At 43.8% G+C, this 17,096-nt stretch overlaps 1 protein-coding gene across 5 annotated transcripts in view; it reads right to left on the bottom strand.

Moving 5' to 3' along the window:
* Positions 1 to 17,096, bottom strand: part of bcl11bb (BAF chromatin remodeling complex subunit BCL11B b) — a 28,528-nt gene that overhangs the window by 4,137 nt on the left and 7,295 nt on the right. For 2 of the 5 annotated variants that reach the window (XM_041064270.1, XM_041064269.1), the window contains one exon: positions 15,267 to 15,650. In XM_041064270.1, coding sequence (XP_040920204.1) covers positions 15,267 to 15,650 — 384 coding nt within the window. Of the gene's footprint in view, positions 1 to 15,266; positions 15,651 to 15,787; positions 15,909 to 17,096 lie in introns of those variants that run through there. The other 3 variants (XM_041064273.1, XM_041064274.1, XM_041064272.1) reach the window with 3 other exon arrangements.

The following is a 17,096-nucleotide window of genomic DNA, read 5'->3' on the forward strand; positions in this document are numbered from 1 at the left end:
GATTGATGATCTCTGTAAATTTATCAAATTGTTGTTTTTTTTTTTTTGTTGTTTTTTTTGTTAATGTTATCTGTATTTCGGTCTGCACACATGGCCTCATCAACACTACAAGCTATCCAATCATATACCACCACCCCCCACAACCCTCCACCCCATCACCACTGCAGCAGCACATTTGTATCTTGTCATATCTTACACAGCCGAGCCATATGCTGTTAAAGGAAGCGCGGCAGCTAATAGAGTGGCAGCTGATGGCTACTGCCTAATGACGGCCTGAGACAAATTTGATCAACTTCCCAAACAAGCAAGCAAGCAGGGGAAGGCGAGAGAGGAAAAAAATAGCAAATAAGAGATAGATAGATAGATAGATAGAAAAAGAACAGGTTTGCACAAGTCTCACTTCTAATGACTATCTTGGCAACAATTAGAACTTTATCAATCTATTAAGAGGATACTGAAGCCTTAACAAGGGGTCTCTGTATGGAAAGGTATTGCGTGCTGTCACACTCAGCTGTGGTTTGCTCGTGCTACCTCAGCTCCACCCAGATTCCTTCTCTGTGCCCAAATTTGGATTTTTCTGTTCGTAAGCGACAGTAAGGTGAGCGGTAAATCCAAACCTGCAAAACCTCCCTGTAGAAACCTATGTGAGACTTCCTTCATGCTTCTCTATGACTAAATGACTAAGAGACGCACACACGGAAATACACAAAGAAATACACACAGTTTAGGTCGCAGACATCCTCATTCCATTCTTTCCTCTCTCTCTCTCTCACACACACACACACACTTGCACACATGCTGGGAGAGTGTGAATATTTGTCGCTGCTCAGTGCTCCAGCCAATAAAAGCCTTCATTAAAGAATCACGGTGGGCCGTGTCATGCTTCAGTTTGTGGTAATTACAGTCGTCTGCCTGACACGCAGGCACGGACCCCTCCACCGCTGACCGTCAAGGTCAACTACTAGTTAGAATAGTTACATTCTCCTCTTCACGCAGTCACTGATGCTGGACATAATCGCCCAATTTACTCTGGCACACCATATGCACACAGACACACACACTGTTCAGTGAGTATGACTGAGATGAGAGGTTAAATGAAATGGAGTCACAGCAGGATTCTGTGATATGGAGCTGCATTACACACTGAATTGCGCTGCTTTTTGTCATTTTGCTAGCGATGCAACTACTTGGAAACGCTACAGTGTGATGGGATTCACCTACGAAAAAAAAAAACAACTCACTATCAGTTAAATTTCAGCCCAGGTGTCCACCCAGGAAGACTTTTCCATGAAATGGAGAAACACAATGCAAACCTAGGACCAGCTCTTTGCCCTGTTCAACAAAACGAGGGCTAAGGGCCAGGAGGCCTGGAGGAAGTTATTAAAACATTGGCACATGCGTGGAGCTGAGGTGGGCCAGTAATAATGCTCTCCTTCTCTCCTGGGTTGGTTTTTTTACTAAACCACCGGGCCAATTAACCCAGTCTTCAGGGACTAAGATCTGAGCTTTACATCAGATTTTATTCTTTCCAGATTGCCTTTTATAGCCATTATTTTTCCTTAAAAGTACAAACAAAATGCCAGTGAATGAAAGGGAGCCATGGTATTGACTGTTCGCATATGGCCAGTGTAGAAAAGCTGTGTGAGCTTGGCGGGACTGAAGTAGACACCAGGCGTATGGTGCAGACATGTGGATTTGTGTTTAATTTAAGAATTCACATATGCCATCCCTCCAGCATGAGTCTGATTTATATTTCGAAGCATGAGCTCCTTCCATTTATATTACACTTAAATTTTGGGGCCTTTATCAGATGCTCTAATCCAGAGGGATTTATAATAAGACCACAGAAGAATAACAAAAATCCACAAGCTCAGCCTTAGACAAGATGGGCAAACTGGAGCTTCGCAGCTGACAGTGAACAGTGAGTGGATGGTAATGAATGCTCACTGATGCCAAATTTACTCTCACAAAGCTGAGGGGGAAAAAAATCATAATTGAAAATAAGTACAATTTGAACGCAAGCCCACCAACTTCTCTTCATTGTACCACATTCAGGGGGAGAGCGGGGTGAAAAATATTACATCCAGGGAGTGAAGTCTGGACTGTGTGGAATAATGTTGCTTTAGTGTAGAAACAGAAGACAGCACAGGTTCTGGTTGTTAACAAGGAGGTGAGTCGGGAAGCAGAGTGTGTGTGTGTGTGTGTGTGTGTGTGTGTGTGTGTGTGTGTGTGTGTGTGTGTGTGTGTGTGTGTGTGTGTGTGCACTGCAGCATTCCTGGGGTTCAGGTTCGTTGTACTGCTCCAACATTCCATCAAGGACGACAGAACGGCACGGCGACAGATTTGCATACAGAACAAAGCCGCCCGCAGGCTAGGCCACTGGGACAGAAACCTGCCCCTGCAGCCCCTCCTCTCCTCCACCTTGTCTGTGCACGCACACACACTCTCACACCCACATGCGTGCACGCACCAGCACAAGCCCTGGGAGTACGCGTGTGTGCACCTGTCAGGGGTTAGCTGACACCTCTGCTGCTGGCAAAGCAGCTCCTCATTAGCATGGCTGTGATCTAGGGGTCCCCAGGGGTCCCAGCCTCCTCGCCCCCCACCACCCCTCTACACCTCTGCTCCTCTCCTCCTCCTCACATCTTCCATCCATCCCTCCTGTTCCTCCACCTCCTCCTTCTCCTTCCATGCTCCACTCCCCCTCTGCTCTGATGGCTTGTTTGTCATGAAGGGGACTAATCAGGAGACATGGGGCCACGCAGATTGACCGTGTATGTCTGCATGTGTGTGTGTGTGTGTGTGTTTCACAGGGAATAGGGACCTCGGACGGTAAACTATGGCCCCGGCGAGCAGCAGCTGACTGTCACACATATGGAGTAAAAGAAAGGGGGAGATGGAGAGACAGAAAGAAGGAGAGAGACTGTGGAGGGTGGCAGTAGCAGGCAGGGGGTAAGGCTCTCACACAGTGTGACTGGCTCCATGCTAACTCAAACCAGCTTTGGCCTGCTAACCATATACATCTGTGTGTGTGTGTGTGTGTGTGTGTGTGTCTGCAGCCAATATGACCAGCTGAAATGCCTGACAGCCCAAGAGAGGATTTAAAGAAACAGTGCTCCTTAATGTGTTTGCTGAACAGTGTATGAGACTGAAAGCAATACTCAAAATATTTTCTCTTCTACTTCCTATTTATCTCTTTAATTTTCTCTCTCTCTCTCTCTCCCTCTCTCTCTCTCTCCTTGTCTTCTCTTTCTTTCTTGTACACACTGAGCACCTGTACTAGGTATCTGTGTACTCCACCCTGACCCTCATGCCTCCTGGGATGCGGGTCAAATGAACAATAAAAGGGATCAGGTATCTCCAACAACTTGATCACAGGCACGCACACACACATTGAGCAAGTCCAGCTGTACAACAATGCATGAGTGGAAGAGGCTCTCATGTAGCACGACTGAGGGAGCACGTTACCGCCATGAGGCAAGCTATCCCAGGCTAGGGCACAGGGGACACGCTGTGAAAAATAACTGGAAAGACCTCTCTGTCAGTAAAGAGCTATGACTTTTGGCTCGGCTTCTAGGACAAAGAGGGAGGGAGAAGAAGGGAGCGATATAGACCAAAAAAAGATAGAGAGAGAATGAAAAGAAAAGGGGAGCTCTATAAAGTGCATTAGCTAAGCTCTCTGTGGCATTTCTCTAAGCCTGACTCATCGCCATCAGCTCCTAACTGGTCCCAGCGCCTGTATGAGTGTGTGCACAAGCGTGTGTGTCTGTGTGTGTCTGTTCGGGGTATGTGCACACTCTTGTGGGGTCTGCTGTCTATCATGTGACACTGACAAATGGATGACACTCAATCGTGCTTGTGGTTGTGAGTAGATGTAAGAGAGAGGAGCAAGATGGAGGAGAGGATCAAAGAAGGAGAGGGCGGGCGGAGGGAGAAAAAGAAAATAAGAAAAGAAGGAAAGACAGTGAAAGAGAAAAAAGAAAGTTGCAGGCAGAATGGGAGCAGAGGGGAAAAAAAGTGTGCTTTGTTTTTCTTTAACACTTGCATTTCCATTTGCAACAGAGGTACAAGCACTTCAGCCTCTCATTCCATCACCTACACATTTTACCATGACACAGCAGGGAAAGCAAAAAAAAAAAAGGATGCAAGTGCGTCATTACTATGGGTGCAAGCAAGCTGAATTAAAGGAAAAATCCACCACTGATAAACAGAACAAATAGTGGGTGAAATATTTGGGGGGAAAATGTCGCCAGTGATGCAGCAGATGAGCAGAAAACAAAATGTTTGGATAGGTGATGGCATCAAAAGACAAAAACTCACGCTGCTTTGACAATGAAATGGAGACTGACTTTGTGGACTCACACAATGTTTGTTCGAGGTTTTACATCCAAATGAGCTCCAGTTATACCCCTCGGGGACTCTCACTTTGTCCAGAAAGTCAATTTCCTATTCACAGGCAGTGAATAGGAAATTGACTTTGACATATGAGTGACATGCGAATTTTGTTTTGTGGGTTTATTAAATTTTTCATTGGATCAATCATTTTATACAAACAGTGCCTAGAATGTATTGTGTTGTTTTTTAAGAAAATGAAAATGTGGAAATTATTCTTTCATCCTTGAAGAATTAAATCAAACAAAAAACGCACAGCGTTACACGTAGGGATACGCTGCTCATCCCAACCTGTGATAAGCTCATGTCATTTTGCAAATTCCTCCAAGGCTTCACCTTCTGCAGTGACATGTCACACTCACATGTTCATCTTACCTCTGTGTGTGTGTGTCTGTGCCAGAGATTCAGAGCACAAAAAGAGAAGAAGAAAAAGAAAAACAGGAAAAGAAATGTGCTTTTGTGTCTCTGTTTGTGATATGCATGGTGTGTACATGTGTATATGTGCATGTATTTTATGCATGTGTTCACATCCATATGCCCATGCTCGGAGCCTGTATCTCGGTCTACCATTCTGTGACAGGGTGCTATATTCTTTCAGTGGCAGTAATGGTCCCCAGCTGGCTTCTGCCCATTGGAGCCAAGCAGCCAGTCCCACTTAACTAGCAGCCCACAGGAAAATACCACCGTGGCCCTGAATGCAGCACACAAGTCCTTCCAACCCAATCAGCCCACTATAAAACTTGCCCCTCACATGCTTCGGAACAGGCATAGAGTCCATTCCATAGCCTGAACATTCATGAGCTATTTCACTATTACTCTACAATTTTTCTAATTTAATATTTAATTCTGTCAATTTAACTTTGCGAGAGGACCCAGTGCTTTTTCCTGATGTTCGAACACATAGCAGGGGCTGTGGAGGCCGAAGAGAGAGCACAGGGGGTGCTGCATCATTTGACACCATTTTGCAAGCTATCTAATTAGTGTTAGCTCACTAAACTGAAGCAACAAAAGGAGAGAGTGTTCAAAATATAAATAGACCAGGGATATTCAGCTCTGTTAGATCCCCAGTACTGAAGTGTAAAAATGACAAAAACTGTGGTTACTCTATAGGATGTTATGTACCAGACTATTTCTTGCCACGGAGCAGTGACTTCCTGGAGTCTTGTCCCATTTTTTTTTTTTTTTACACTTTTTGTGTGAAATAAACAAAGAAGATATAAAGTGTTAATCAGTGATCTCTGAAGGTGCTGGTAGGCCACTTTTGTTACCGTTTGAAAGAGTCAGACTAGGTGTTTCCCTCTGTTTCCGCTCTTTGTGCCAAGCTAAACTAACTTCCTTCTGGCTGCAGCTTCATATTTAGCGTACAGACACGAGAATGGTATTCATTTTCTCATTTAACTCTAAGCAGGAAAGCAAACAAGCACATTTCACAAAATGTCAAACTTTTAATCCTTTCATCTGTAGTCTGTGGGTCAGTTTCCACCGTGATATAATGTATAGCACTGCTAAATGTGAGACACTCAAACTATTTAGGACAATTTTTTTAAAAACGAAGACAATTACATTCATTTAAGGTCTCTATCCTTTGCTTACCGCCGCATAAATGAAATCCAATCTGAAATGATAAATTCAAAGCTCAAAAGATAATTTTGGCTTTTATGTACAATAAGGCAACATGAGACTGCTCCTCTCTCTTTGTGTTCTCTGTGTCTCTGTTAATCTCTCTTTCTTGTCTTTAAGGTCTCATGTTAACGTGAAGGCCAGCGGCACAACATCATTGGTATTGAAACGGTCATGTCTCCAGGTGAATTCTGTTCTCTTTCTTTTATGGGTCTCGGAGCATACTCAGGTGTGTCAAACTGTCTCTTGACTTGCACTGGCTGTAACACCTAACCTCGAAAGCTACACACACCCCCGTGCACACGTACAAATGCAGACTGTACTGTTCATAGATTCATCTCTCAACATACACACCCAACACATATTTATGAAGTGACATGTGAGTGTGTGATGGGGCTGAGTTTGGCCTCAGGCCTCCCCCTGTGGGTTCTGTGTGGCCTCTCCCTCTGTCTCTCTCTCTCTCGCTCTCTCATTTCTCTCTTTCTCTTTCTCGTTTTCTCTCTGTCTTTCTGGCTGTTATCACGCTGATACATTTCCTGCTCCTGGCACGGCTCCTGCATAGCTTATGGTTAAAGAAAGCTTTCATCTATCCAGTGCCTTTAGGACACACACACAAAAACACACTCACACCCACACATATACAAGCGCTGGTATGGGCCAGCGCTGCCCCGCCAGACCACAGGCCCAGACAAGCTCCGCTGGCACCAATCACCCTGATAACATCTTAGGCTTTATTTCATTTTGGCTTGCTCTGTTCTGCTCTGGGAAAGACAGACACAGAGAAGAGGGCTTTCTGGAAAAAAATATGAATTACGCCAGTATACAGGGAGAGCGTAGCCCCTTAACCTTGAGCAGTTAACTCCCCTGTCTGCAATGCCATCTATGGACATGACAGTGCAAGCCCTCTTTCATCCAAGAAACAGAAGAGAGCAGATGTTTCTTCCTTTTACTTGTAGATGGCAGTGCAGGTTTTATGGGATAAAGTGAATGTGAAAAGTAATACAAGTTAATAAAAAACATATTCATAATGAATAAAGCCTGGTGGAAAATTTTAAGCACCCTCTCATTTGAAGGGTCTGTCCACCCAAAACATTTAACATCTAGCCATGCAAATAGTTTTGGTTTAACTTGCTCAGGTTTACTTCCCTCAGCCCATTCATACGTTTCTGTGGTGCTCACAGCATTGAAAAAATATGTTTGAACTATTCAGTATCAATGTGTGTTTCCAGATAAAATGTCCCCGGTATACTTCACAGACCTCGCTGGGAAATGGAACGACTTTCAACCAAACAAAAAGTCCCTATAAAAACTGTTCACACTGTGTTCTGTGGATTATTATTAACAACAGGGACACTATTTTCTGGAAAGAAAGGTTACTCTTATTTTTTTTGTTTGTTTGTTTGTTTGTTTTTTTGTTGTTGTTGTTTTAATAAGTTTGAGTACCGCAAATGAAATTCCCTTCATCTCTCTTGTGTTTGCGGCAGAGGCAGAAATCCCCGAGACGGATATCTCAACACCTGGGCAAATTAAACCAAATATGTCTCCGTGAGTAGGTAAGTAAGAAAATGTGTTGCTTTTCTTTCCCTCTAATTTTGTGTGAACTGACCCTTTAATATTAGAATTTTTTTTTAAATAACTTTTAAGTTTTTGCATTGTTTTAACTTTTGATACTAACAACAAATAGCTCCTGTGGATGTGAGTGTTGTACAAAGTCCAGTGTGACTGTGTGGTATTATTTGTAAACTAGATATTGTTCCTTTTGCACCACTGATTTATATTTGATCGACAAACCAACATAAAAGCAGCTTGTGTTCGTCATGTGTTTGCCTGTGTCTAGTGTTCTCTCTCGGAGTAATTGCTCAAGACAAATAAGTGGATGAAATAAGGGGAACTGTAAGTGTACCATGAAAGGCTTTCAATATCTCTTGCGGTGAAGCAGCCAGTAAAAGGAAAAATACGGCCATAAACGCTGTCTCCTCATTTTCTTCTCCCACAATCCCACCCAATCAGAGCTGGACGCTAATAAGATAAGAGGAAAGGAACAACATGAGTGTAGCAAGTAGGATTACCCCTGTCTGACTGGCTAACAAGCGCCATCTCTTTTCCTTTTCACAAATACTAATGGTAGCCCTTTTCCTCCCAAAACCAAACACATGCTACTTTTCAATAGAAAAACGGGAGCAAACGAAGTGGTCAGAAAATCTTCCCATTTACTCCTGAAAGGGGCATATTACTTTACATGTTATGCACTAATGTGTAGAAGGCTGCACAATAGCTGAACACACACAGGCACATGAGGATTTTATCTGCATGTTTGTCCTGAGGAGTGTTTCCAGAGCAGGAGAAAGATGTACAAGTTGCTCAGCAGGTTCTGGTTTAGGGTCTTGCACATATGTGTATTTGACAGTGTACATACACACTGGTTCTTTATAAAACTCGCCATATTACTCAGCACTGACAAAAGCACTTCGCTACTGTCAAAAGCAACAGTGAGGAGAAGCAAGAGGTAGCCCAAATAACTACAGTGCAGCAGTGAAATTACCTTGATTATAGCTATTTATGCACAGAACATAAACACATTCACAGATTCCCACTGACACAAGACAACTTATGGTCCATAGCAACGAGACCATGAAGTTCACATCAGCACTTCACTCAAAGCTCCACACAAAGCAGCGTGTTTGTGTTGAATACCAGAGCGCCATCATCACTCTCCATGCGTAGCAGGGACAGGGTGTGAGGTTTCTAATGCCTCTTAAGTAAGGCTGTTAAGGAGCAAAGAGTCCACACATCTGGAAGACACAGTCAGTCGGCACATGCTGAAAGTTAGCGGTGGCGCTCGCAGTCCAAATTAGTGGCGAGTTTTATTCCCCCGCTGTGGTAGGAAAATATCAAATCTGCTGCCATATGAGTGCCATAAAGCTGGCTGTGGAGCGTTTGATGCCTTCATGTGGGAGCCTTTAAGCTGTGTGTGTATGTGCGTGTGTCTGTGTGTGCATGAGTGTGTTTGGTGGGAGATGCAGGCCTTAATGTGAGATGGGAGTCATTGTACGCATTCCTGCATGCACATATGTTTCGTGTGTGTGTGTGTGTGTGTGTGTGTGTGTGTGTGTGTGTGTGTGTGTGGCTCTTATCTGTGTGTGTACTCCCGCTTGCATGTTCCCATTTTCTGCATAAATGTGTGAATGCACATTTCTAACACTGTGTATGTGTGTGTGTGTGTGTGTGTGTGTGTGTGTGTGTGTGTGTGTGTGTGTGTGTGTGTGTGTGTGTGTGTCTGTCAGGTGGCTGTCGTGGTGTGTGTCTGTGCATGTGCAGCTGTGCCATTTTAGCAGCTACCTTATAGACCTAGTTGACCCTGCTGGATGTAGCAGACAGACAGACACAAGCAAAGTCAGACGGCCCCTGGGGTGGTCCTGTCTGAGGTGCAGTGTTATAGGCCAACAACACTAGGGCCCCATACACAGGCAGGAATATGTATATTGTAATTGTATACACACACACACACACACACACACACACACACACACACACACACACACACACAGAAAAAGAGAGAGAGATGTGTATGTGAGCCCCAATGCTTGTACAGATATAAATGGTGAATTAATGGCTGAAAATAGTAAGTATTTGCAGTCATTCATTCATATTTTCATTATTTTACTTTTTTAAGCTCAGGCAAAAGTTTTCTTTTGTTCTGTATTTCCGCAGGATCACCATCACTGCTCATATACAAAACACGTGGCTCACTCTCACATTGATTTGTTGGATTAAACAATACAATTTCGAAATTTTGTTGAAAGATAAACACATTTCTGTGCAGTAAATTATCTGTCCACAAGTGGCTGTGCAGGGCCTGCTGTAGTTGCTTATAGAGGGGGAGTCACATGCAGCATTCTGCACAAGGACATGTGGTTATGTACAGACAAATGCACAAAAACTAACTGCATAAAGTGGGAATAGTTGCTCTTGAATGTACTGGATGTATCTTGGGTTTTGGATTTGAATTATTTTTAAAATACTGCTTTTTTTTTTTTTCAAAAGTAAAATCCAGTCAGGCGTGTGTACTGCATTGCTGCAGGAAAAAAAGCAATAAAATCTAAACTACTAAAGAAACATCCTCCATTCTATGTCCAAGCTGTGGTATTGTCTATAAAGTCTAATAATCTAGACTGTTGACTGTATGGAACATATTCAAGGCCTCTGAATATACCTCTGTTAAATACTTCTAATATCACCACATCTTTTATTTTATCTCTTTGTCTGTTTTGTTTCCCTTATTGCAACTTAAGAGTGGAAAAAAAGAAACACACAGATACTGTATCCTGAATGAGTGTGTGTTCATGTTATTCAGTGGGGGAAGCAGTGGGCTCCTCTTTTTTTTCCCACAGAGGAATAAGGAAATATTTGCCACTAAAAGAAACTGGGAAATGCACACACACACACACACACACACACACAAACACACAAATGAGAAAAATGAAAATAGAGACACATGCCTAACAGCAGACACAAGATAAATTCCTTGGCAAGCATTAAAAACACTCATGTAAGAACACATAAACACACACAGACTGCACCAGAAATGAACACACATGAAACACACTTGCGGGCACGCACACACACACACACACACACAGATACATGCATGAGTGAACACACACCACCTACACAACTGCCACCATGTAACCCCTAATCACAACCCCAGAGCTTGGACATCAAATGAAGCAAGTTTTAAAAAAAAATCATCAGGAGTAATTAACGCATTTTCATATGCAAATGTGATTAATGCAAAACTACAAAGTCATTATGCAAATCGACTTTTCCTTGAGCCTCTGTACAAATATTCGCAGCTCAAATCAGGGATCAGTCTCGCCATCTTTCTTTTTTTATCTCTACCCCTCTCCCTCTCCCTCTATCTCTCTCTCTCTTGGAGTAGAGATAATACGTAAGTAGCATGTGAAGTTATTTCTAACTCACGCAGTGTGTGTGTTTTCATGCGATGGGCCGGGGCTATGGCATTACGCCGCCTGCCTACTGATTACTGGCTGCTTGGCACTGGAGCGAGACAGGGAAGCCGGCGTACAGGGGAAGGTATGAATATGCAAAAGCCTGATTGCTTTTCATGATTAAAGCCTATTTAATATGGAAATGAGAGCAAGCCAGGTGATTAAAGGAGCATTGGGTGGTGGGGCAAAAAAAAAAAGATGGGGGGGAGAAACAGAGAGAGACAAGAAGAGAAGACAGGAGAGAGACACTTCAAATCCACACCGGTGGAGAGGTGTGGAGACTGGAATGTCACAGTTATTTAGTAACAGCAGCAGTGAAACAAGTGTCAAACATTGCAGATTTGACTTCTTTGGGCACAAAGGTCATTGTTACTTTTCATATAGTTTGTAGATTGCAGCACAGGTTATCATCTGGAAACCAATATTAGTCATTTAAGGTAATAAAAAAAAAAATCCCTCGTTTCCCATTAGCTGAGAACACAAACTGATTTTATCACTTTTAAAATGCTCCTGCGCACTTTAACACACTTTCACACCCACAAAAATTTTGTGCATGTAGGTGTGACAGTTCTAAAGTGGCGGGTATCTCATTTAAAGTCTTTGATCATAAATTCAGAGCCTCTTTGTTTCAGTTAAGAACACCGGTATCGGTATCACATCAAGCTTGTAAGCCGCTTCCCACCTAAGTAAAAAAAAAAACAACGAACCAGTGCAAAATCTTCAGCCTAATATAGTGATATGACTGTGTTGCCCACAAACATGACAGCAAAGAGATCAGAGGTGGACGGAGAGAAAAACAGAGAGAGCTGTTTGAGGATGTCGCTGTCGTTCACATCGCCTCATAAAATATTTACTGTGTGATCTCTATACACAGTGTTTGTGAGTGAGAGAGAAAGAGACAGACAGAGAGAGGGAGAGGTTGTCATGATGTGACTTCGCCCTTATGTACTGGATGTCTTAAAGTGCTCCGAGGGGGCCCGGCAGCCGTCCTGGGAGGAGTTCAAAGCAGGGCCAGGGTCGTCTTAGCATGGTAACGCTCCCCTAGCGACAACCTCTCGCTTGCCTGATGACATGCATCATTCTTCACAGACACCACACACATACACACACACACACACACACACACACACACACACACACACACACACACACACACACACACACACACACACACACACACACACATACTCATACACAAATTCATACAAAGCGCACACACATATTAAAATACTCTGACAAAGCCCACACATACAGACACAGAGTGCATGCATCAGCAAGAGAAACTCAGGAAAAAAAAAAAACAGGGCACAGAAGGGCCATTTTTCATCTACGCCATGTGTACGAAAGAATGCGCATGTGCTTGCATGTGTGTGTATGTGTGAGTGTGTTTGCGCCTTTTAGGGTTGAATCTGCTAGCCTTGCAGCATGTTTGCATTTTAAGCAAGCAGGCTGACAGACAAAGAGGCCAGACAGGATGTTATAAAACACAACCAGGTGAAAAAAAAAAACAATCCAGGAGAGGAGAGGGTTAAAGGTTATGCATACAGCACAACCATTTCATGCACACTACAGTACATTATGTGTGCATGTACCTTTCTGTTCTCCTGTGTGTGTGTGTGTGTGTGTGTGTGTGTGTGTGTGTGTGTGTGTGTGTGTGTGTGTGTGTGTGTGTGTGTGTGTGTGTGTGAGTCTCATTTTCTTGTTTCTTTTTCGTCACTTGTGCTGCAAATATTTGTGTGTTCCCTGGCTGCAAAAGTTCTCAATACCACATGCAAGCAAATGTGATGATATTTCCTTGTGTGTGTGTGTGTGTGTGTGTGGGTGTGGGTGTGGGTGTGGGTGTGTGTGTGTGTGTGTGTGTGTGTCTGGGAGAGTGTGTGCTGCTAACACTTTGGACTTAATTAGACCTAATAATGTAATCTAATTTGGTTGAAACTTGAGACTGCCTTGAGTGGCAATCTAATGTGTTGAACAAAGCTCTCCTCCTCTCTTTCATTTGGGGCTTCGAGTGCTTTCATGTCCTGTTCTCTTAGTGATAAGACCGCGTCTGAGTGACTAACTGACGGCCGCTCAAACAGGCTGAGTCGCTCAGTACCTCCACCTAAATGTTTTTCCCCTGACCACCTACCAGACTAAATGCCATGTAAAATGCATTGAGTCTTTTTCACTGCATAAGCTTCCAAATGAGTTCCATGTTTTTATGTTTCTGCTGCAGCTGGGCTGCTTCTAGGTGGGTTACTGCTGAAGGCTGTTTAACTCATTGAATTTCCAAAGTATAAATGAAAAAATTAGACAATTTGTGAAAGCCGCATTACTGTGTAAAATGCAATGTTTGGGAGACAAACTGTCAAACTGGTTGAATATTAATTTTTACTTTTACACTCACTATGTTTTCTTCCTGAGAAAATGTCTGTACTCCACAAAATGATGCCCATGCTTTTTATTTTCTGAAATTAGCAGAGACGTCCAAAACTGTGCTGTCACATATTGTTTGTGATCTTCTTCAGTAAAATTTTCCCTCTGCAAAAGATGGTGACCACACACAGCTGCTGGCCACACACAGAAATCGTGCAGGTGTGCTGATATCTGCAGTGATGACAAAAGATGTCTACACCAGCTTTGACTCTGAAATGAACAAAATGTGGTGCTTTTTTTTTTTTTTTGGTTACAAAATGTTTTGCAATATCTCACCGATCAGCTAAATCTTAAAAACTCCCACAGCTACAGTGTGAGACACACAAAATGAAATGAAAAGTTTCTTCTCATACACCAGTATAACAATAACATAAAGCCTCTCCCTTATGTTTTTGGTGTTTTGCATTTTGGTGGAGTGACTGAATCTGCTCAAGTTTGGTCACAAACTATTGTTGCTTATTTTAAGGATTTATAACCCATCAAACATAATCAAAAAAATAAATAAATAAATAATGTGCACCTGCTGTGAACCCGAAGAACCCAGAGCCTGTCGCCCTAGCATCTACGTAAGGTTGACACTCACACCTTTTTTCCTCAGTTCTTCTAGTCTACCATTGCTTTGCTTGTATACACGAGAACAATCACTCAGATAATTCGAATGCGCGGTTGCAGTTGTGTAAGATCTCTGTTTGTTTGTTTTTTCACTCTGACGTATGAATCTATCCAGTGTCTGTGACACTGTAATGACTGTACCGTTTCATAACTTTTATTTTGAAGGACTGCTCTATATTCTAAACCCCAGTATCTTGGAAACCGACATGTGCAACAATGATATAAAATTAAAGTCTCCTCTTTACAATTTACATGAGACTTTTTCCGACATACCAGTTTAACACTCTGTGGTGACCAGTCTCTGCGTTAATCGTATAATCTTTTTAAATGTGGTTCTAGCTGGTAACTTTTACAACACAGTTGTCTCCCTTCTTTAACCAAGTCCTTCTTAGTCTACTGGAGTCTGTGTAATCCTGGATAGCCTTCCCAGCTCTTGGGTGTGATGGTGACTGTCTCCTCTGATAACTTTGAACTGGTTTCCCTGCAGCGCTGGCAGTCTACACCCCCACCCCCCCTTCCGCCCCCCCCTAGCCAGATGAACGGCCTTGCTGCTTTATTAATCCTCTTCTCCTCACCACGCACACAGATGAATTTTAATCAGCTTTCTTAACCTCTTTTTTTTTTTATATGCTGCAGGATTTCTTTACAAACGCTCAGACACGTGATGTGCACTCACACAAGCAATAAAAAAAAAACACAAACAGACACACACACACACACACACACACACACTGGGAGCGGCTCCTCTATCACCTTCTTCCTCGCCTTTCACAATTGGTTTCAGCTGAAGAAGTCCTTCAGGCCTGCCAGTGTGTGTTTGTTTGGTGTGTGTGATTTTCTGTGTGTGTGTGTGTGGGGGGGGTGTGTGTGTGCATGTATGATGTTTTACTTAGAACGAAGCAGAATAGACACACAGTGCAGCTCTCACTCACTCTAATGAAATCATCCCAGGCTACATTAATCCCTCCTGAAGGCCACTGTCAAAATAACAAGCAGCTGGGATTCTTTAAAGAGAGCTATCTGTCTTGGACAGGTGAAAGATGTGTGCATGTGTTTGTGTGTGTGTGTGTGAGAACATGTTTTTTGTACCTATGTGTGTGTTTAAGACATATGCCTCTACACTGACAAGACAGCTCTCTTCAGACTGTGTGTTTACAATTGTGCTGCTTATTGGTTTTTGTATTTGCATCCTCCTGCAGTGTGTTCCAGTCTCCGTACCTCCTCTCTCCTGTTTGGGGCAGATTCCCTTGGCCGGCGTCAGCCTCCTCTCCTCATCCTCTTCTCCTCCGGGGGTCACCTGGACACCCACCTCCACCGGAATGGACCCTCTAACAAGGTCCAGTGACCTGGCCCTGGGAGAAATGGGAATGCCCGTGATCCCGCCACTCTCTCCAGGCTTGGAGAATGACCCGGGTCTACTCCCGGGGCCCCGGCACAGACGGCGCTTGTGCTCGATGAAGACCAGTATATCGCCGAGAGGGAAGTTGGTCTGGCACTGGCCACAGGTCAGCAGATCGTGCTCCCCGGGTCCTGCCCTTCGAGGGCTAGGGGTGGATAGCTCTGGAGATGGAGATCCCGCCCCTGAATCATGATTGGCCTCTGCTGCAGAAAAGGGAAGAGGAAAGCAAAAGATGTCGGTGAGTGGTGTTTGTTTTTCAAAAGAGAGCAAGAAGAAAGACAGTGCGAGACGGGCAGATAAAAAATACACAATGAGGTTTAGTTATTCCTGATGACATTACCTGATAAAAGCCGTCTCTCCCTACCACACGAGATGATCATTACGTTTACAACTGTGTCACTTTCATGCCATAAAACAAATCCACTGTAAACCTACTTCGCCTAGACAAACACCTGCGCAGCTTATCCGTGAGAGATCTGCGTGGGTGGGACCCAGCACAGACACACATACACAGTATGCATATGTGTGTCTGTGTGTGTATCTGCCAGTGTGTTTGTGTGTGGCCAGGAAGCTATTCATCTCACAGTGCAGGCTGGGTTTCCGGTGAGGGCCCTCGCTGCACTAAGCTGTCATAGCTAGACGGCTGCCTTCACCACGTGGGAGCCCCAGCTTGTGCAGAACAAAGTGTAGCATAGCGGAGGCCACATCCACCAGAATGTGTGTGTGTGTGTGTGTGTGTGTTCATGTTTGTGTGTATAAAAGAATAAGACAAGAGAAAAGAAAAATGAGAAGCAGGGAGAAAAAACAGCAAGATGTCTAAGTGTGTGTGTACATGAATGGAGCAGCACACAGGTGAGTTCGAACACTGTATTCTCCACAGACAGAAAATCTATAAAGCCAAACCCGGGGTCCTGTTAAGAGAGTAAATCTCATTCTTCACAGATCTGACACGGTCATTAATAACCATTACACATTCTTCCCTCCCTCCTCCCCTATGGCAGAGACTGACTCCCACAGCTTAACGTAAATCCCTCATGGACAACCTCTATTTTTTTCAACACTACCCTGATGTACCAGTATGAAAATGTGTCCTCTTCTAAAAAGCCCAGAGGGAACCTGAAGCTCCAGAGACTTAAGGGGCGTCTGAGTGAGAGGGTACCCAGGGAGAGATGTTGATGCCTGGGAGATGAGCATAGCAGCGCCTGCCTGTCTCTGCTGCTCCTCCACTTCCAGCACCTGCATCTCCCCCCACCCCTCTTTGCCTCTCTTCCCTCTCTTTCTCCAAACATGACACCCTAATAATTGCAAAGATTAGACAAAGAAGGTGTGTGCTGGTTTGTGTGTGCCTGTGTCTTGGTGTGTAGTTATCAGAGCAGAGATCCTAAACTCTCTTATCACCCATCTCAAACTGTCAGGGAGGCGTTGCTCCTCTAAACTCCCAATCATAACCGTTAAACCCAGGCAGAGTTCCGGCTGAATGTAACACACGTTTTTACCAATTTAATACTTCAAATATTTCTTTGCAGCTATGAATCACCCCTCCTACCCATCCACCCAACCACCCACACATACACTCACACACACACACACACACACACACACACACACACACACACACACACACACACGTTCCAGTCCACTCACTTCTC

Source organism: Toxotes jaculatrix, chromosome 19 (genome assembly GCF_017976425.1).
Source record: "Toxotes jaculatrix isolate fToxJac2 chromosome 19, fToxJac2.pri, whole genome shotgun sequence".
NCBI lineage: Eukaryota > Metazoa > Chordata > Actinopteri > Toxotidae > Toxotes > Toxotes jaculatrix.